The sequence below is a fragment of the Talpa europaea genome, assembly GCF_964194135.1.
Source record: "Talpa europaea genome assembly, chromosome: 12".
NCBI classification, from domain to species: Eukaryota; Metazoa; Chordata; class Mammalia; order Eulipotyphla; family Talpidae; genus Talpa; species Talpa europaea.
The window spans coordinates 1,219,043-1,239,614 of NC_140079.1; the positions used below are offsets into that span (position 1 = coordinate 1,219,043).

Below are 20,572 nucleotides of genomic sequence, written 5' to 3' on the forward strand. Positions count from 1 at the left end.
AACTTGTCATTCAATCAGACAAGAAAAAAAGTCAAGATGTCCATCCGGGGCCCCTTCCTGAGCTGTCCTCCGTGCCCACATAGCTTGGCCACATAGCTTGGCAAGAACCATGGAATCGCATGGAACAAATCTTTGGGCCCGTCTTCCCACAAGCAGAATGAGCCGGAGCAAGTGCAGAAGCACCGAACAGAAACTAGCGAAGGGTCAGCTGCTGCTGGATACCAGCTCGAACAAGGAGCCGAAAGCAGCGGGGCGGAGCGGCCGGAGGAGCGCAGTGTGGAATGTGACTGTGCATATTTCAAGGACAAGCAGGTCCATAAATGTAAATATTTTGCAAAACCAGCCCCAAATCATTTCACACTGAGTGAATGGCAGCGGCGTTCCCAGGCCGGCAGCCCTGCGGGGCCACGTCACAGGGAGCGCCGCCTCGGGGCTCGCGTGACTGGCCTGCGGCCTCCTGTGTTTCTCGATCTGCAAAAACGAATAGAACAGGCTCAGGATCGTGAAGCCACCCCATAAAATACGTGTTTTAAAATAATAAAATCCCATGGGCGCGGCATGGACCCCGTGGGCTGCTGGATGTGGCAGCTCTGCCGCCGGGTGCGGAGGCGCCTGCCCCCATCTTCCCACGAAGTGTCGCTGGTGCCCCCTCTCCTGGCCCCCACCCGCCCTGCTCAGGGGCTCCCCTGCATCCCAGCCCGCACGTGAAGGAGTGGGGTGCAGGGCAAAGCCGGGAGCTGGTGCGGCCCGACTCCTCCCGCACAGGCGGCCTAGAGGCCCGGGGTGCTGGGAGGTCACCGAGGACCCAGCCGCTGGTTTTCTCTGGCCCTGGTCCTGTGACATGACACCAGCAGACCCAACTCTCCGCAGTCGCTTTCTCTGCAGCCCCTGGTTTCATGTCTTCAGCTCGTCTTTGTGGGGACTGTGGCCTCCTGCCGGGCCCCCCTGGGGAGCACAGTGGCTCCTGCACCGGGGCCGCCCTTGTCTAGCTGCTCCATGGCCTTGGCCCGACTGCCCAGGGAGTGACTGCAGGCCCCACGGGCGATGGCACCTCTGCGTCGTGGGGAGGACGGGCCTGCCGGCAAGAGATGGCCCTCGAAGGGCTGTAACTGCTGCCCAGGAAGGGCCTTCGGCACTGCCGCAGCGCCTGGTGGTGGGGGCTGCTCGGACCATCAAGATCACCGCCTGCATTTCTGCCCCAACCCGTGATAACTGGGGCGGCTGAGACGGCGCTTTCCTCGGCCTCCGGAGAGCGTGCCCTTGGCGCCGGCAGCGAACCAGACCCCGCTGCTCTTCAGCTGGCCTGCAGTCCCTCTGAGTGGCTCAGGATTGCGGGTGGCTGGGAGTCCAGACGGCTCGGCGTTCCCTGTGCCTCTTCTTTCTCTCCTGCCGTCAGAGGGACCGGATGCGTCTTTGCCACCTACGTACCTCTCTCCTAGGAGTGTCCCCCGCGGCAACGGCAGCTCTGCCCCGCTCTGCCACCTCCAGGCGCCTCCTGACACCCAGTACTTCCCCTTTGCTCCTGCTCTCACCCGCCTCCAGCTCGGCCTGCCCGCGGCCTGCGCTCCTGCCCGCTCACGCGCGTCCCTCCCGCAGCTCCGGTGGTCACCAGCTGGGGTCTGTTGGCTTTGCCCGGACGCCCGAGCACGGAGAGAAGCCCTGGCTGGAGTGGATGTTCGGGGAGCATGCTGCAGCGAGCGGGCGCCTGTCTCATCGCGCCCCCAGGCACAGTCTTGGTCCCACTCCACAGTGCTCTGCAGGCATGTTTTGGGGGGATGGTGGTTGCCCCAAAGCCACGGTGTCTCTTGCAAAGTGTGCGTCCCCTCTCCCCGGGTGACCTGTCCCTCACTCGCTTCCCTTCGGAAATGCAGTTCTCGCCTCTGCAGCGCTGACCTTACTCATGTCCTACGATCCCGCAGCGCTCGGCAGGGCTCATCTGTGTGGACAGCAGAGACGAACCAGCTCGCTGCTCTGCTGCGCGGGAGGAGGTCTGCGGCCTCTGAGGACAGAGAGCTTCGCGTCTGCCTCTAAATTTCAGAGCCAGCTGTCTTGACGATGCTAAGCCGCTAGGCCCGTGAGCGCCCTGGGACTTGAGGCAGGTTAAGTCCTGAGAAGCGAGTGAGGGGGCCGCCGGCGCCCCGGCTCTCGGAAAGGAGAGCTGGCAGAGAACGCCAGCCCCCGCCTGCCGCGCCGCAGGCGGTGAGTCCCGGAGAGGTCACAGCTGGTGCCGGGTCAGGTCGCAAGGCCAACAGTAAGGAAAGCCGCGTAGGATGGGCCGGGAGGAGAGTGCCAGGCGCGTGGAAGGAGGCTGACCAGGAAGGGGACGAGGCGGCCGAGAAGGCCAGCTCTAGCTGATGAAACCCCGAGGCCAGGACGGCAGGGTTAGTGAGTTCAGCCCTTGCTGAGCCCAGAGGCACGCCACAGGTCTGCGCTGCAGGGCCGGGCTCCAGGACAAAGACTCAGACTGGGGCCGGGGGCCACGCAGGGGTTTTGAGTTAATCACTCCTGTTCCCTGCAGAGGGACTCGCTGGACAGCGGCCTCACCGTCTACGCTGGTACAGACACTGATCAAAGCCTTACCTGTGCCACAAAGGCTTTGAGGTGGTTTATAGCAAAAGATACATGAAATCCAAACAAACAAAAAAGAAAAAGACACAAAAGGATCAAGAAAAAGAAGATCATACAAATACACAAATGTTCAAAGAAACTTCGGTTGGCGTTCAGCCTCCTGGCAGCCACCTCTGCAATTAAAACCCAAAGCCACACTCAGCGATGCCTCCATCATGGTCAGAAAGGAGGAGCCAGATCAGGTCTTAGAACAAACAAAAGCTTTTAATAGCACGGAATTATACAAGAACTACCCCCCCCCCGAAAACCTATTAAGGGTATAAAGTATTATGAAAAGCAACATTCTCCACAGCATTTTTGTAACGAATACAGTAGCTTATTTTATGACTATTTCTTTTTTTTTTTAAAGATTTATTTATCTATTTATTTATTTATTTATTTATTTATTTATTTATTTATTTATTTATACAAGCACTGGGTACAGTCAGAAGCGCGGGAGGGTGAGAGGATTCACCAGAGCCAGAGCGGGGAGCAGAACAGGCAGACTGATGAAGGACACTGCTGAGGGGAGCAGCGGGCGGCAGGAGAGGTCTGCGCGCCATGTGGGTCCCTCGTTGGAGGCCGGAGATCAAACTGGTGCTGCAGAGGCTGCAGGCAGCTTCCCAGCCCAGCGCTCAACTGCTGCGCCACCAGGAGAGGCCCAAGTTTCTTCATTTCTGTCATATCTTTAGTAGTAAGCACTTATGCATTTAGTGCTGGGTTTGTATCTGTATTTTCTAAGGTAAAAAATCATTTTCTTTGATTCTTTGTATTATATGTGTCCCCTCTTATTCTACTTTCAAAGAATTAGGATGTTGCTGCATAAAGCACCCAAGCTATACAAGATATTTACTCAGGAAATTAAGTGTCTTCCATCCTTCATCCATTCAATCCTTATTTCCCATTTTCAAAGTGAGTAAAATTAATATTTAATATTTAGTTTGAGGAAGTTCCCGTCTTTTAAACTACTTCCTTGGATTTTGGAACTTCATGTTACAGAGTGCTTTGACCACAGAACAGGCAGATTGACGAAGTACACTGCTGGGGGGAGCAGCGGACGAGACAGGAGAGGTCTGCGCGCCATGTGGGACCCTCGCCATGTGGGGATCGAACCGGCGCTGCAGAGGCTGCGGGCAGCTTCGCAACCCAGCGCTCAACCGCTGCACCACCAGGGGAGGCCCCTGACTATTTCTTATAATATTTTTAAGAATAAAAATGGGCACCGTGACCAGAGATAACTCAAAGAGCTGTTGGGAGTGTCGCATAGAATTTATTAGCTCAATTTGGGGGGCGAAAGGGAGGCTTTGGGGAGGAGCCTCCGCGTGAAATTGACTTGTGACTCAGCCGGTAAGGAAACTCAGACAGGCATCGCGACAGAGTGAGCAGCAGGTCAGTTTTTTGCAGAAAGGAGGAAGAGATGGAATAGACTGCACCCCATAAAGAGATGAGGCCACCTCACGTCATTTTAAGACATTGAACAAAACGAAAAAAAGTGTAAAAGGAGTGACTTAGAACAATAAAACTAGCTGATGAAAGGGAGCATGAAAAATAACACGGAAGGAAAAGCGCACGTAAGCACTGAGAATTATCGATGTGCTCAGCAGAAGTGACAACCAGAGACCGAGCGGATCAGACAGTTAAAGTAACAGAACAGGTTGAAATGGCCTGAAGTACCATCAAGGGACAATTTTTTTTTTTGGTAAAGATTTGTTTATTCATGCAACAAGAGCTGCGGTGCAGGCCAGAGGTGCGGGAGGTGAGAGGACTCACCAGAGACAGAGTGGGGAGCAGAACAGGCAGATCCACTGAAATCCACTGCTGAGGGGAGCAGTGGGGAGACAGGAGGGGTCTACGCGCCCCTTGGGTCAGCATCCCTGGCTGGGGATCAAACTCAGGCTGCAGTGGCCGCGGATAGCTTCATAGTGCTGAGACTTTAAGCCCTGTGCCACCAGGGAGGCCCCCAAGGGATGGCCTTAAGGAAAGAAAACCACATACTTTGCCAAGGGGTTACTGCATTAGCACCAGAGAGATCTGTGTCCAGAAAACCCCCCTCACTTTTGTCCTCCTGCCGCTTTCAGGATGCCCTGGGCACACCCCTCACCTTGTTGGCACCCCAGCCTCCGGGCAGCCTCGTACACTCTGCCTACCAATGCTCACCTCTGCAAATTCCTGCCTCCAAACAGCAGAACGTCAGATAGTTTCCCTCTCTGGCTCTTTCACTGGAAAACATTAGCTCCTTGGTATTTTTATTACTTGGGCAGCCACCCAAACTGTGTGTGGGGGGGGCATGCCCCCGAATGCCTGCAGTCAGGCATAAAAACAAGCAAATGCAATCTCTGAAGGTGGGTGCAGATCTCCAAGAGGAAGCGGTAAAATATCTGGCTTTTATTAACCACCAGGTACAAAGCATGTTCTCACTGTAGACAGAAATGCATCAATGTTGTGTTTTACTGAAAGTTTTCTGCAGCTGATAGCACAGAGCATTTGCCTGAATGTTCCACTGCACGTTAATTGGGATTACATGGAAAAAGTCAAGTAATTTTAGGAGATTCTCACTTGTAAATTACCGTGAACAGTTTTGCTTTTTCCTAGAGAAAATTTTAAGTACCAGTGTCTGTTATGTAGCTAAGAATGCATTCTCGCGCTTTCCAACCTCATTTAATCCCTTTGCGCGTGGTCAAGCCTTGAACAAGCAGTTGGCGAGCTCCGTGGGGGAAGCATCTTTTAAGAGAAAGAAACGCAGAAATGCGTAGCGGGCCTTCTTGCTGCCTTCCAGACCACCAGTCCCTGCAGGGCTGCCGGCAGGCGTCCACACAGTGCCTCCGGCCAGAGACGCGCCCCGTCTTTGGGAAAAGGGATAGGGTGTACGACCTTCCTTTTTTAAAATCTGAACTTCCTGAACAGAGCACTCCATGCTTTAATTTTAAGACTTAAAGTGGTGGGGCCTCCCTGGTGGCGCAGGGGTTAAAGACAGCGCTATCAAGCTATTGCCAGCCACTGCACCATGAGTTCGATTCCCGACCAGGGAGCTACCCTCATGGCGCAGCAGACCTCTCCTGATTCCCCGCTGCTCCCCTCAGCAGTGTGTCTCAGCCATTCTGCCTGTTCTGTTCCCTGCTCTGTCTCTGGTGAATCCTCTCACCCCCCACACCTCTGGCTTACACTCCAGTTCTTGCATGCATAAAGAAATAAATCTTTAAGAAAAAAAAAAAGACTTAAAGTGGTTTGAACAGGCCTCTTTGATCTGAAATATGCCTTAAAAAGTTTCACATTTTTTAAATAAAAGCAAATAGAGACATGAGCAATGTTTTGCTAGTGCAGTAACACGCACCCAGGGGCAGCTACACTGGCAGGTTTTCAGTGTTTCTCGATGCCACATCAAGAGCCCGTGTCACCACACAGATGCAGGTGCCTTCAGAAAGCGAGCTGCTGGCTCTCCAGACCTCACCCCAACGGCCGCTGTGCAGCTCCCGGGCCTCATGATTTCACACGCCTTTGCATATTTAGCATTAAACTCTATTATTATTGTATTTAAAAGAAGTAAAACTTTTTCCCCCCAAATATTATCCATGGCCTTTGAGATGCTAAACTAAGTCTTTGAAATGAGTTTTGCAGAAAAAAAAATCGTGACTAATCTGCTTCCGCACAGCTGGGCGGCCCTGGGTGGGTCTGCCCCTCCCCGGTCCTTGGAAACCTGTGATGTGCCTGTCAGCTTCAGGTGTAATATTTGGAACAGTGAAGTGCAGTGAGAGAAACCTCCCTGGGAATGGACTGTCTGCATTAGGTGGGAATGCACAATAACTCCTGGACAAGGACTCTCCGGGTTAAGTTGTCCAAACACCAGCCTCGCACCACACCCTTGCGTGGCTTCGGGAGACGAACAGTGACTCTTGCTCTGAGCCCCCGCGGGGCGAGGGCGTCCTGCAAACACGCAGGTCCCTCGAAAGATGAACAAAAACCTCCTTTCGACTTGAACCGAAGACCAGATGTAGGATCATGTGTTTTTCCACCAAGTGTTGAAAGGCAGAATTCAGAACCATATAAATGGAGACACACACGCGATATAAATTTCTCCGTGTGTGTATATCCCTAATACACACATAACTTTTTCTTCAGTGCTTTGCAAGTGACATGTTGCTTTCAAGAAAGTATATGAATGGGCCATGAATAAAAACGACTTTGAGGATTATTGATGTCATATTCGCTCACAGTGGAAAGAATCTTTCTGAAATTTAAGCTTTATATTTTCTCAGGAATAAACGTCCGGGATCAAGTTTATCCTCCAAGGATTTACAACCTCCGTGCCCTTCTAGCTTACCTCTCGCTGCTTCCCACACAAAGCCCTACAGAAATTAAAATTAAAAAATTAAAATTAAAATCTTTAATCTCTTTCCCTAATGTTGTCTTCTTTAGTGTGACCAGAACTCATGGCTGGTCAGTGAATCTGAGAAAGAAAATAAAATTGGATTGAAAAGAGGAGTCGATATGTACGCGGACACTATACGCACACTGCATGTAGATAAGCGTTTTGACTTAAAACATAAAATTTAGGGCCTCCCTGGTGGCACAAGGGGTTAGTCTCAGCACTATGAAGCTATGGGCAGCCTCTGTGGCACGAGTTCGATCCCCGGCCAGGGAACTACCCACAGGGCGCAGCAGACCTCTCCTGTCTCCCCGCTGCTCCCCTCAGCAGTGGATTTTAGTGGAACCAACTGTTCTGCTCCCCACTGTCTCTGGTGAGTCCTCTCACCCCCTGCACCACTGGCCTGTACCCCAGCTCTTGTTTGCATAAATAAATCTAAAAAAAAAAATTAAACATCTGAATTAAAGCTTTGAAGGGCACGTGTTCACACATCTTTGCCTGTCAGGAATAAGGCTTGTTTTCGGTGGTTCGGCCAAGGGGGTCTCTGAAGCCATTCTTGCGTGAACCACACGCACGGTGCACCTCTGGGACTCCAGGATCTTGTTAAGATGGACGGACACTTCGAGCTCTTGCAAATCCACCTGGGCACAAAATCCCGTGCTTAGCGACTATTGCTAGTGTACAGTCGGGTCTTTCTCCAGTTTAATTCCCAGCCGAAGCAGACCTGAGGACAGAGCTGTGGGGCAGCCCTGCAGCTCCAGCGGGAGCGTGGAGGAGGACTGGAGATCCAGGGGAGCCGAGTCCCCAGTCCCTGGGCCCTGTCCCTTCCAAGCAGCTGCAGGATGGCAGGATGGTCCGGGGCACGCGGGGCCTCTCCCAGCGAGGGCGGAGGCGGCTAGAGCATTTACTGAGAAAGCAGACAAAACAGGCCCAGGATGGCGTTTGTGCTGGCCCTGACGCGAGCTGCTCTCGGGCAGGCTCACCCTCCGCCCCAGGCATCAACCTGAACCAGGTGAGGTGGAAACCAGCACGTGGGGTCCCCGCCCCTTCGGCCCCACCTGCCCTCTGGGGAGATGATGCGGCCTGAAATCTCCCTTTCTTTGCTAATCACCTTGGCCTCCCCTCTTGTGAGGACCTCTGTTTTGCACGAGGCCCAGATGCTTTGATTCATGATCATTCCATAAAGCCCCTCAGGTCCCTGAACACTGTTTCCTCCCCTCCCCAGCATCGGCTGAGGCCATGGGCTAGCCCCTGTCCCCGGGCACCGACTCTGCCACGAACAGCAGGGAGCTCTCTCTGCAGGGAGCATCGCCCAGCAGGCAGGCAAGGGCGGCACCTAGGCCTGGGGCCGCCACCGCCAGGTGCAGTGGGCGAGCATGGGCAGCGAGCGGGCCTCAACACAACGCTCAGGGACGGAGAGGCCAGCAGTTTGCCGTGCTCGAAGCTTCCCCGAGAATGCATTCAGCGCCTGTCCCCAGGATCGTTCTCAGAACTTTCCAGGAGGAGCCAGCAGGGTGCCTGGTGGCAAGAGCAGGATTTCATACAAGGGCCCCACTTCCGGATGCTTCAGAAACGATTTTGAACACATGGAATGACACACGATACAAAACACCTGTGTCACAGTTGAAATCTTCCTGCACGGGTGACAGTGATGGGAGTCGTGCATGCCCGTCAGCAGAGTCGTTATCTTCATTGGGCTCCACACAAAGCCAAGAAGGAATTGTTTACTTAAGTTGCTTCTAGTCTTTGAATTTAAAGAAAAGAAAGAAAATTTCCTCCTGCCTGCTGTATAACAGGCCGCAAAGATTCACGCAAAGATTCACGCCAGCAGGGAGGCCGCCTGGTATTTCCGTAAACCGGAGAGGGGCCCGAGGCTCTGTAAGTTGCACCGCCTGAAGTTTCGGCTTTAGATGCCAACAGGGCGTCCTCAGCTCAGCTTCCGGGAAAAGCACATCATTTTTGGTGTCAGGCTGCCAAGGAACAGAAAGTATAGACCACACCGTTTCTCCAGAGACTCCTGTGTTTTAATGAATAGCTGAATAAATAGACATTAATTATAAAATTCACATTAGGATAGAAGAAAATCCAAACATTCTGATTGCCGTATCTCTGAAACGTGATAGCGACTACAAAGCAGGTCTTGGTGTCAGGGGAGAAGCAGCAGACCACAGAGCGTCGCGGGAACCCGCGGGCAGAGACACCCCCAGCCCCCAGCAGCGGGGGGCGCGGAGGCTGCGGGGACACGCCCTCCTCCCTCTGCCCGGAGAGGGTGCTCTTGGCCTCCGGAGCGGAGGGAAACCTCACGGGGTGGCAGGCAGGATGTGCAACACGGGTTAGAAGGAATTTGGGGGCGGGAAAGAAAAAAGGCCAGGGTTGAAACCCGGAATGTGGTTCTCTCACTGAGGTTTCCGGCTAGAAATCTAACAAGCCCCCCCCCCGCCCCCCCAGTTTCCAGAGCTCCCCCTTGGCTACCTGGGGTCTTAAGTGTAGAGCTAAAAATAAACCATCCTATTATACAAAACTTTGTGTATCAGCATACAAAAGGTAACAATTTACTTTTTGTATAAAATATAACCTTTTGATAGTATATTTATTTCACATAGGTATAAATATAACCCAAAGGATATGTTTTCATTATTTCTACCAAAATATTCTTTACAGAAGTTTACAAAACAAGTCATTCATCCACATGTACAGCCTAGCACAGCAGAGGCCCGGGGCTGGCGGCGGGGCCCTGTGCGAAGGGCGCGCTTCCGGGCGACTGGAAGGTTCGCAGAGGGCTTTGCAGGGACTTATAAAAATGTGTTAATTTTTGATGGGAGCGTGAAAGGCTTCCTTATCCCCCAACCTCAGGTCCCCACGCATGGTGGCCGAGTATGAAGGTGCCTGGTCCTCCTCTGTGGTTAGGAAGGTGAGAGGGATTTGCAGGGCCCCAGCAGCACGTCTGCCTGGAGGACGCTGGTCTGCAGGTGGGCGCTGGGGTCATGACTTGCCAAAGGCCCTGCAGTAAGTGCTGAGCCCTGGGGGGTGGCTGGCTCGGCAGGGGCCGCCAGCCCGAGGCCAGGGTGGTCCCCTCGGGAACAGGAGGGACAGGATGCTGCTGAGCAGCACCTCCTGCCACTGTGTAACCAGAAAGTGTCAGCAAGGGCAGGCTGCCCTCTCAGTGCCGCCTTCCTTTAACTGCCCCGGGAGTCTGTGAGGGAGCCCACCCCCCACCCCGTCCTGGCCTTTGCTTCTACCTTTTGCAAACAAAGCAAGACGCCTGCTCACCTCCACCCTGGCCCAGACTGTGTTTTCCTACAAGCTCGGCCTTGGGGAGCACGCTATACAGGGGGGCCGGGCCCAGCACCCCGCCTGGGAAGGAGCTGGCATCACCCATCAGCAGGACCCCGGTGACCCGCGCCCAGAAGGTCTCTTCGCAGCCAAGCCCAGGGAGGGTGGCGGGTGCTCCTACCCGCGAGACCAGCTGCCCACAGCGCACGGACGATGGCTCGCGCCGCCTGGCCAGGCCTCAGGTGTGCCTGAGACTTGGAACCAGACTCAGGAATTGGACGTGGGAGCCCAAATAATCTGGGGCACGTCCACATTCTTGCTGGGGCGCAGGACCCAGCCGCTCCATAGGGCCACAGCAGGGGAGGGGCTCCGGGCCTGGACTGCCTGGCCCAGGCGGCCTGTGGGTCCCCGGGGCTCGTCCCTGACTCCCACCTGCACCCTCCTGCGGCCTGGGCGCCTGGGAAAGTAGGGGGCACGAGGGTGGGGCCACGAGAGGGGGCAGGACCGCTGCGGGCTGGGGCAGGGGCTGCTCCACGGCTCCACGCACCGTCCTGCCCTCTCCTTGGGGGAGGCGCGCTGGGCGGCCGTCCTACTCGGTGGCCCCCCGGGCCCCTCGCCCCCAGCCCACCGGCTGTCTGCACGGGCCGGAAACACTGTCCAGGAGCTGGGCGGTGCTTTGCTCACAGGCAGAGGACCGAAAACCAGCCTTTGGAGGAGAACGTTGGCCTCTCCAGTGTCTTTCCAGCTCCAAGCCACGCATCTCCAGGGCGTCCGAGGCTGGGGCCAGCGACCCGGGGCTCAGGTCTGGAGAAACGCTGCCCGCAGGCTGGGGGGGCCTCTGCGCCCCCTCAGGAGCCGCTCCCCAAGATCTCATCAAAATTGATGTCCTTCATCCAGTCGTCGCCCCCGGGCTCCGTCTTCAGCAGGGAGTCGATGAAGTCCGCGTCGCTGTTCAGGGTGGGGCCCATGGGGTCCGCCTGGTGGCTGAGAAAGTCGAAGGCTAAGTCGCCGCCCGGCTCGGCCCCGAGAGGAGCCCTGGAGCTGTGGCCGGGGGACGGAAAGCCGCTGGGGGCCAGGGCCGGCTGGCTGGCGCCTGTCCTGGCCTGGCTCAGCCCGGTCCCCGGCTGGCCGACACTGGACAGCAGCTGCGTGCCCAGCTGGCCGGGCCTGAGGCCCAGGCTTCTGAGTGGACCCAGCGCCTGCCCATTCAAAGTCTGGCTCATCTGGCCCCCGGGCCTCAGCTGCAGGGCGGGGGCCACAGGGTTGGGCGGGGCCGCCGGCCGCTGGGGGAACTGCGGGCTGGCCGCGGGCGGCTGCTGCAAGGGCTGGTGTGGGGCGTAGGCCGCAGGGGCGCCGGCGGGGAAGCGGCCGGCTCCGGGGGGCTTCAGCACGTCCTGCTGCTTGGCTGCGGCTTCTTGGGAGGCCCAGCTGGGTGCGCTCGTGCTGGGCGTGATCATGACCGCGGGCGTCCGCTGGGCCGGCAGGCTCGCCATGCCGTGGGCCAGGGTGGGTCTCAGCGGCGGGGCAGCGCCAGCCGCGAAGGTGGCTGCGGCTGCGCCGGTGTTAGCGCCGGGCCCCAGGGCGGGCGCCCGCGGCATCAGGGGGCTGCTCTGGCCTGCCAGGGGCCGGCCGGGGCTCCCCGGCTGGGGCGGCGGTGCCATCCCCGCGGGCACGCTGTAGGCGCCCGGCTGGCTGCAGGGCAGGCCGCCGAACAGGCCCCCGTGCGGCGCGGCTGCGGACACCCTGCTTCCGTGCGCGGTCGACAGGAGGCTGGGGTTGGGCGTCAAAATGGTGTGTGTTGAAACCGGGTTTGCCAACGTCTGGCTGGACTTTAAAGTCACCGTGGATGAGCCTCCTACGAGAAAGAGGGTGGTTGTTAGTTCCTCCTCGTTAGTTTGTCTTCTCGCTCGCGGCAACGCGCAAGCGCTCAGCAACTCTGAACGCGGCGCAAGAACGAAGACCAGGAATCATCTCAGCCACACGCATGAAAGCGCAGCTGCGGGGTCGGGGGGTGGGTCCAGGCCCGGGGTTACCGCGAGTGTGGGCCCCCACAGGGCTGCTCATGCCCGGGCCGCCTGAGAGCTGGGCCTGTCACGGTTACGCCGCACAGCCTGGCGAGGACGGCGGGAAGAAAGCCCAGTGCCAGCACAGACGCGACCAGAGGGGAGCACCCCCTAAAGCACCCCTGGGCCAAGACTCGCTGGCACAGGGCCACCGCTGAGCCTGGAGGGGGAACACATCGGGACCCTGGGGCCTCAGACGAGTGCGGGGAGAGGGAGCTGCGGGCGTGGGGGGGTCAGAGCCGCTGCAGAGAGGGCGAAGCGCCGGGTCCGGCCTGGGGTGGGTGCCCAGCGGGCGTCTGACCAGACTCTGAGGGAGCGCCCCTCGAGGAGCCGTGCGGGAGGAGATGCTGCAGGCGGACACTCCTCTTCCTGCAGCTCCGGGGTTTTTCCTTCTGACCCCGGCCACTTACCAGAATACTGGGCGCTGGGCTGCACGGTGCCCACGACTCTCCTTTGGTCTTTATAATCGGGGGGCGGCCTCGTCAGGTGTCTGTTTATCTGATCTTGTGCAGCCATTTTTTCCTTGGAAACACAGTTAAAACATCATTAAACCGCACTTTCTAACCTGGGAACATCTACAGCCTGTTACCCAGAAGGCAGGACCCGAGCGCCGCTGGCAGGGGGGCTGCGGAGCCGGGCCCTTGGTCTTCGGCAGGGCCACCGCGGCGGGCACGGGGTGGCTTCTCTCACCGAGGGCTCGGGAAGCCCTGCATGCTTGCACTGCGGGTGCACCCCAGGCAGCCGGCATTTGCAAGGAGGAAAATAACCGGGACAGAGCTTACGTAAGCACAGAAGAGGCAGAAAGGGAAGTCTTGCCACCGCTGCGGGGCGAGAGGGCGGGCGATGCGGGGCAGCCTGGCTCAGCCCACGGAACCGGGGTGTTCCCGGTTCCCATCACACCCCAACCCTTCCGAGGAGACTGCAACCACACTGAAGGGAAAGGAGGGCTTGAAATAACAAGAACCAAATTCATATTTTTGTTTCTAAGGTAAAAAACCTGAAGACTCACAGGGTTCCTGGCACTGAGTAGTTCATCTAAAGCTCAGTTTTCACGAGCGGGTGTGAAAGGATCAGAAACAGATGATTACACTTCTTTTAATTACGGGTTTACAGATCAAGGGAGAAAGTGGTTGAGGCCCTCCCTCTCTGCGGTTTTGCCCGAAGCCCGAGCCCTGATGCCGCACCCGGGACGCGGCCCCCCGCAGGCTACCGCGCAGGCCCACAGCCCCGGCTCCCCGCCAAGGCCCGCTCCCCGGCACGTCTCTGCGCAGCCTGTCCTGCTCCCATGCAGCGAGGAGCCTCCGCCCTCGTGCAGGAGAAAACAGGCCGCGGTGCGTGTGGTGAGCCAAGGGGACCCCCCCCCGGCCCTTGGCCCCCCGTTAATGAGCAGACTGCAAATCCGGACTCACTTTGGGCAGACTCAATCTACTTACTGACGTTTTGCCTCCGAGAGCTAAACCAGGTTGCTCAAAGGGTTAACAAGCACATCCCAGGAGAGCTGGGTTTCCTTGTGCAGAAGCGAGCCTGAGGGCCTGCCTGCCCGGCTCCCCCAGGGTGCGCAGGCTGACCCCCACGTGGAGTGGAGTGCGCTCCCTCCCGTGGGTGTTTGGAGCTTGGGGACTCCCGGGCCGCCCCCCAAGGCTGCTGTGTAGCAGGAGATTTAACTCACGCTTCCTCGCCCCTAGACACCCAGCAGAGAAATCACCTCCGGGCGCCCCCCAGCCCCCTCCATCCTGCCCCAGCTTCTATGTGGATGCCTCTGGGACCCACCAGGACAAGCAGCCTCGGCCTCCCTCTGCAGGCCTGGCCACAGAGACTACAAAGCAAATGCTAATGGCAGTGGCATCAAAGCCGGCTTCTTCCTGGGTATGCAAAAGAGCAGGCCCTCCTGGAGTCCAGACAGAGAGCAGCGTGCAGGGCTTATAAAGCCCCTGGACAGTAGCCTCATTCTCATTCTCTCCATGGCCTGGGCCCTGCCCTTTGCACCTGGCCCAGCGGTGACTCAACGGGGCTCCAGAACCCCGGATGGCTGGGCGCTGCACGGCTGCATGGACAGTCCAGCCACAGCAGGTGGTGTGCCTGCCAAGTCGCCCGGTTGGTGTGTGGCCTCCCACTGCCCTTTTCCCTAAGAAATTACATTATGAGGATCAAAACAAAACAAAACAAAACGGCGTGGGGGGGTGAAGCTCATCCCTTTGCGATGCAGCGATGCTCATTGTTTGCAGGTCAAGTCCACTCACTGCTCACGGCTTCTCCCCACACGCTGACTCCTCTCTGGACCCACCTCTTGCTCCTCAGAAGCCACAGGTGACTTGTGCATCATCATTTACGCTGTTGAGGCCACTAGGCATTTCCTGACACAATCTCAGGTGGCAAACACACCAGGCCGCACCTTGGGGGCTCTGCCTGGAGTGGGGGACCCCACTTGTCCCTGCAGGCCTTCAGCGTCAGAGGCAAATCTCATTTCTCTCTCCTAGCCTCTCCAGGGGCGATGCTGCCGATGCATCTCTGTCTTTGTCTTTCCCTCAGCTACTCTGCTGCTCACGACATTATTCTATGCAAACCTGCATCCCGACCTCCTGGCTTCATGGGCCTCAAAGTCCTCTCCATGGCCTTTTAGTGCACACCCCAGAAGGCGCCCTTGGCCGGTCAGGGTGTGTGTGTATGTGTGTGTGTGTGCCAGGTGTGTATGTGTGAGATGCACCTGCTGCTGCAGGAGGAGCTGCTGCTGGGTGTGTGTGTGTACCGTGTGTGTGCACCGGGTGTGTGTGCGTGCACCGGGTGTGTGCACCGGGTGTGTGTGCGTGCACCAGGTGTGTGCACCGGGTGTGTGTGCACAGGGTGTGTGTGTGTACCAGGTGTGTGTGTGTGAGATGCACCTGCTGCTGCAGGAGGAGCTGCTGGCTGTGTGTGTGTGCACCGTGTGTGTGTCAGGTGTGTGTGAGACGCACCTGCTGCTGCAGGAGGAGCTGCTGCTGGGTGTGTGTGTGCGCGCGCACCGGGTGTGTGTGTGTGTGTGTACCAGGGGTGTGTGTGTGAGACGCACCTGCTGCTGCAGGAGGAGCTGCTGCTGGGGGTGTGTGTGTGTGTACCGGGTGTGTGTGTACCAGGTGTGTGTGTACCAGGTGTGTGTGTACCGGGTGTGTGTGCACCGGGTGTGTGTGTGTGAGAGACGCACCTGCTGCTGCAGGAGCAGCTGCTGCTCCAGCGCCTGCCGCGCCAGTGCCGGCTTCTTCCCAGCCGTGGGCTGGGCCAGCGCGGGCTGCGGGGCCGCGTAGCCGCTCCCGGAGGTCGGGTTCGCGCAGGTGCCGGGGCCGGGGCCGGGGCTCTGGCCCACCGCGGGGCGCTGGTCCTGCGGGCGAGAAGGGGAGAGCGTGAGGACAGGACCGGCGTGGCCCCGCCAGACAAGACCTCGCAGGCCGGAGTGGGGCGCCCAGGCCAGCCAGCCGGGAGCGCTTCCTGGGGCACTGCTGGGGAGCCCCACCTTCCCAGGGGTCCCCCGCCAAGCAGCCCACCCCCCGGGCATGGCTCCCGAGGCCGCAGGACCCGCCCCGGCACGTGCGGGGCCTGGACGTGGACCGCGGCCAGCCGGCAGCCACCCCCGCGCGGGCTCGGAGGCGCCGGTCAGGGAGGCCGCGTGCGCTGCAGGAGGGCCCGAGGGGAGCGGCCAGTAGCAGACGCCGTGACCCGAGGACCCCTCCGGGTGCCCAGGCCCGGTGGGAGCCCGGCAGGAGGAGCCCCGGGAGGGAGAGCCCCACCCCGCCCCAGAACCCCAGGTGCTGCTGACGCACCCCATGATGGTGTCACTCTCTGCAAGGCACGTCCACATTCCCAGAGCCCCCCAAATATTTAGAAAGGGGAGCAGTGAGGAGACGGGTCGAGGTGGAGGAGGCCGGACAGACCAGGCACCCGGGGCGGGCAGCCGTCTCCCTCCCACGGGTGCTGGGCCGTGCGGGTGACTGTCCTCATGGCACCCGGAGGTGCACAAGCGGGGGGGCCCCTCCCGAGTCTGGCTTCAGAAGCCCCCCACCCGCCCACCCCAGCCTTGGTCACGATGGCAGGAAGAGGGCGGCCGCCCTCCTGCCCCCACGCGGCCGGCCACGCGGGACCCTCCTCGCGCCACCGCGGTCACTGCCCAGGCAGGGGGGGTGGAACCCTGCACGTAAAACATTCTCCAAGGAAGCACCCGCCAAGGCGCTGGCCCGGCCCATGCAGCCAGCCCGGCCCATGCAGCCAGCCCGCAGGCACCTCCGCCGGCGGAAACCGTGTTTCTCCCCCAGTGCCCACTTCCTCGTGAAGAAATGGTTTAGGAAGGGCGCGCCCTGGAGCCCAAAGGGGCGTGTGCGTGTGCGCGGGTGAGGAGCGGCGAAGGAGGCCCCCTGCTTCCATTCTGGGATCCGCACATGGCAGACACCCCCAAGGCGAGCACGGCCTTGGCCGCAGACGGGGTCACATCATCCGCTCGAACGATCGATGTTCGTTCTTTTCCCGCTTCTGCCAGTGACATCAGCGCTGGATGGTGGCGTGTGAAACGGACTTCGGATCCTGCCCTCCGGGGCTGAAGCTAAATGTGTTTCAAGGGCGTTTACAGCGTCTCCCCCGTGCGCGTGCCTCTGTGAGTGGATTTGCGACGCTGACGTCCCTCTGCAGCGACATGGCCGTGCGGAGGCAGCTGCTGCTTGGGGGAGTCTGCGCCTTAGACTCTGCTGCTTGCTGGGGCGGAGACGCTGCCGGGTGCGCGGCGCTGCTTGTTCGCAGGGGTAGCCAGGGCGGCCTTGACCCTTCCCGAACAATCAGGAATGCTGGTGTGATGTGATGATGGACGGACAGCACGTTTCCTCGCACACACTGTATAAAACCCTGCCGTTTTCACTCTTGGTGTTCAGCCTTGTGGGAGCCACACGCGGTGGGAGGCTGAACAGCCACACGGAGGCTGCCGGTGTGCCCGGTGAACCTCTCCGAGTGCCGTCGATTTCTCTGGAAACTACCATATCACAGGAGCGTGGCACAAGCTTCTCGGTCCTTATCCGAATCCGGCCGGCAACCAGCTGTGCTGCCTCCATGGCTCTCGGCACCTGCTCTCACTCAGCCGGCGTTTGCGGAGCCCTTCCAGGCAGCCTGCTGGGAACCCCAGCCGGAGCACTGTGGGCAAACTGAGCTTCCAGAATGTTCTCAAGGATGTTAGAAGACCACCAGGCTCGTCAGGTCTGTGATGGTGAGACCTGTGAACGGGAGGCAGTGAAAGGTGCTCAGAAGCAGGAGGCTGCGGGAGAGGCTTGTCGACACCCGTCGGTGCTGATGCGTGTTCTCGTGCGCAACGCACAGTCCAGTCGCGCCTCCTGGACTTACAGTCCTGTCAGCGGGAAGCGCTGGCTCCGCGAGGTCACACACTGGCGAACCCCAGAGAAAGTCAAGCGGCACCTGCCTCTTGTGAGTGAGCAGCCCTGACCTGCCTGTCATTAACTTTGTCTCCCTTGAAGCCTTTTGAAAAAAATGCCCACATTCAAAAAAGAGAAACAAACGCCCCCCGCCAGGCCAGTGGTGAATTCACCAATATCCCCTTTAAAATTTCAGGATAAATATTTAAAAGAACAAGAGGCATGAAGACAAGCATGTACATCTCAGCGGGTGGCACCGCGTGTGGCCTGCGCCTCTGCTGACGGGTCTCCCAGTCAGGCCTGGGCGAGATTTAACGAGCCCCAGGCGGAGGCTGGAGGCCGGAGGCCGCCTTCATTTGCACGGAAAGCGGGAACTCCAGAACCAGGACTGATTTGGGGAAAGGCGGAACAGGGTCCAACGGACACATCAGCCAGGAACCAGGAACTCCCCTGGCTTCACCGAACACGCTGACAGAGCAAGACCCCCTGGATTCAGTGGACCCAGATTTCCTGGTAACCACTTTTGTGGGTGCAGCGAATGTCCCAAGCCGCAGCTATCAGGCAGGCCCTGTTCTCATCAGCGCTTAGAACAAAAAACTTGTCTGGGCAGCTGATCAAATGCCTCTTTGTTTCCCAGCACTCGTTCGGGGGAGCGGGGCTTGCTTTTGAGTTTCCTTCCCCCACAAAAATGAAGTGATGTGAGCCCCATGGGGCCCGCGAGCGCCCGTGATGGGGTGGCTGACCTTTCTCCTCCTTGGCGTCCAGAGCGAGGCCTCTGCAACTTGCAAAACAAATCCAGACCAGCGTGGGGTGGGGGGGTGCGGCCCGCACAGCCATCTCCTGCCGGCCCTGTCTCCCCGGCTGCCCGCCCGTCCTCCTGGTCCCGACTCCTGCGCTGACGGCTCAGCTGTGGGCCTCGGTCATGATGGCGGGGAGAGGGCGGCCTCCCTCCTGCCCCCACGCTGGCCGGGCACACAGGACCCTCCAGGCCAGCCACCTCTGAAGTGCCTCCTCATGGAGCCATTTATTTATTTATCTCTGCGCCTGCTGGACGGGTTGCCTTCACTGCTCGGATTCCCGACTCCCTGCGGTGGGCCTGATTGGGAGCAGAGGCTGTGAGGCAGCTGAAATCATCCCAAAGTGCTCGTCTGACACCACAACAGAGACCCTGCCAGTGAAACAAGGGCCCGGGGGTGGTCCTGGGACCTTCTAGAGGGCTGGTCCTTAAATCAAAAATAATGTCCAAGTTATTCACGAAGCAAAATTGGAAATAAAAAAGCTGATTTTCAAAGGCGGTTTCCAATCCCTGCAAAGGACAGAAAAATTTTCCTTTTGGAAGAAAATCAATATGCAATTTTGACTCTCCAATTTCACTTTGATGAAAACTTTATGAACTATTTTTAGCTTCTTATTACATGCTTGAAGACGAGAAAGTGAGAAAGCTAAGAAAATTCACATGGAGTCTCATGACAAAAATAAAATAAAATAAACCCCAGTGTTTGTAGTCAGAATGCCTGGGTTAGTGATTTGCTCCATAACTTACAATTGTTTGCTCTTGGGCAAGACATGAAAGTCTCTGTGTTCCGGCAGCTGGTGTAGAGCTTAAATAAGATTCAGCAGCAAGTCTGGCCCTTCCTAGTGGCGCAAGGGGTTAAGGACCGCACTGCAAAGCAATCCGCAGCCTCTGCAGCATGAGTTCGATCCCCGGCCAGGGAGATTCCCACTTGGCGCGGCAGACCTCCCCTGCTGCACCTGCTGCTCCCCTCAGCAGTGTATTTCGTTAGTCTGCCTGTTCTGCTCCCCACTCTGTCTCTGGTGGATCCTCTCACCCTCCCGCACATCTGACCTGTACCCTGGTTCTTGTATAAATAAATAAATCTTAAAAAAAATGATTCAGCAGGTGAAGTAAGGCAGGCAGTCTCTGACAATTGATAGGCCGCATTCACTTCTAACTTACTGCCTTTGGTGGTTTTGCTTATTCTTCTTGCTGACACATTATTGCCGCTATTTCACCGATTCCTGTGGGGCTCTGTTTCGTGTGACCTGACAACCTTGCTAACTTTGCAGACTTTTCTTATAACCCAAGGCCTTGATTTCTCCAACTGTAGATAGGCACCTCAGATGTAATCTCCACATTCCATCCTAGGGCTGGAATAGCTGACATTCCATTTTTATTGAATCAAGCTAACCATAAATATCACTGTGATGAAATAATTTCTTTTTTGCCGTGGAGTTGAAGATGCAATCGAACAACAGCCCACAGAGTGGGTTCGCTGCTATCATGCACACGTGACCCACGGGCCGCACTGGGGCGGGGAGCGGAGAATCACTGATCTTCGGAGGTCGCTGAGGAGTGAACTGAGGCTGGGGTGGGGGAGCTGAGGCTGTCTCGACTGGACGGTGGACCAGTTCGTGTACGTGCATTGGAAGGGCACCGCGGAGAACAGCGCTTTGCCTCTAACACTTGGCTTTTCGGAACAGATTCTGTAGAAGGGCCTGCATTTATCTCTGCATCTATTAAAAAAATTCTACAGAAAGTTTTGCTAGAGGAAATGTTGACACTATGAATAATTATTCTGCACTAATGTATAGAAAATAGACTAGCCCACAAGGCAGCTTACAGACTTTAAGGCTCATCCGCTGGGCCACTGCGGGCTGGTAGGGGACAGGGGCGTCCGACACGAGGGGGCGGGGAGTGGCCGCGGGCAGTATCTTCAGCGGGTCCATCTACTCTGGTGTGATATGATTAGCTGCTTTGGAATATATTATTATAATGACCACTTTTAAAAGGAGCCATCTGTTCTCTGTTAAACGTAACCCTGGAGCCTCCCTCGGATTAGCAGAGCAAGCCGCTAAACTCTTTCCGGGAACTCCAAAAAAAAAAAAAG

At 57.6% G+C, this 20,572-nt stretch overlaps 1 protein-coding gene across 1 annotated transcript in view; it reads right to left on the reverse strand.

The window, feature by feature from the left end:
• Positions 1-11,091: 11,091 nt before the first annotated feature.
• The window catches only part of MAML2 (mastermind like transcriptional coactivator 2), a gene marked incomplete at both ends in the record, with an annotated part of 143,755 nt that continues 134,274 nt past the window's right edge, over positions 11,092-20,572 (reverse strand). Inside the window, 3 exons of the mRNA XM_084248519.1 lie at positions 11,092-12,098; positions 12,717-12,828; positions 15,485-15,658. Coding sequence (XP_084104645.1) covers positions 11,092-12,098; positions 12,717-12,828; positions 15,485-15,658 — 1,293 coding nt within the window. The remainder of the gene's footprint in view (positions 12,099-12,716; positions 12,829-15,484; positions 15,659-20,572) is intronic.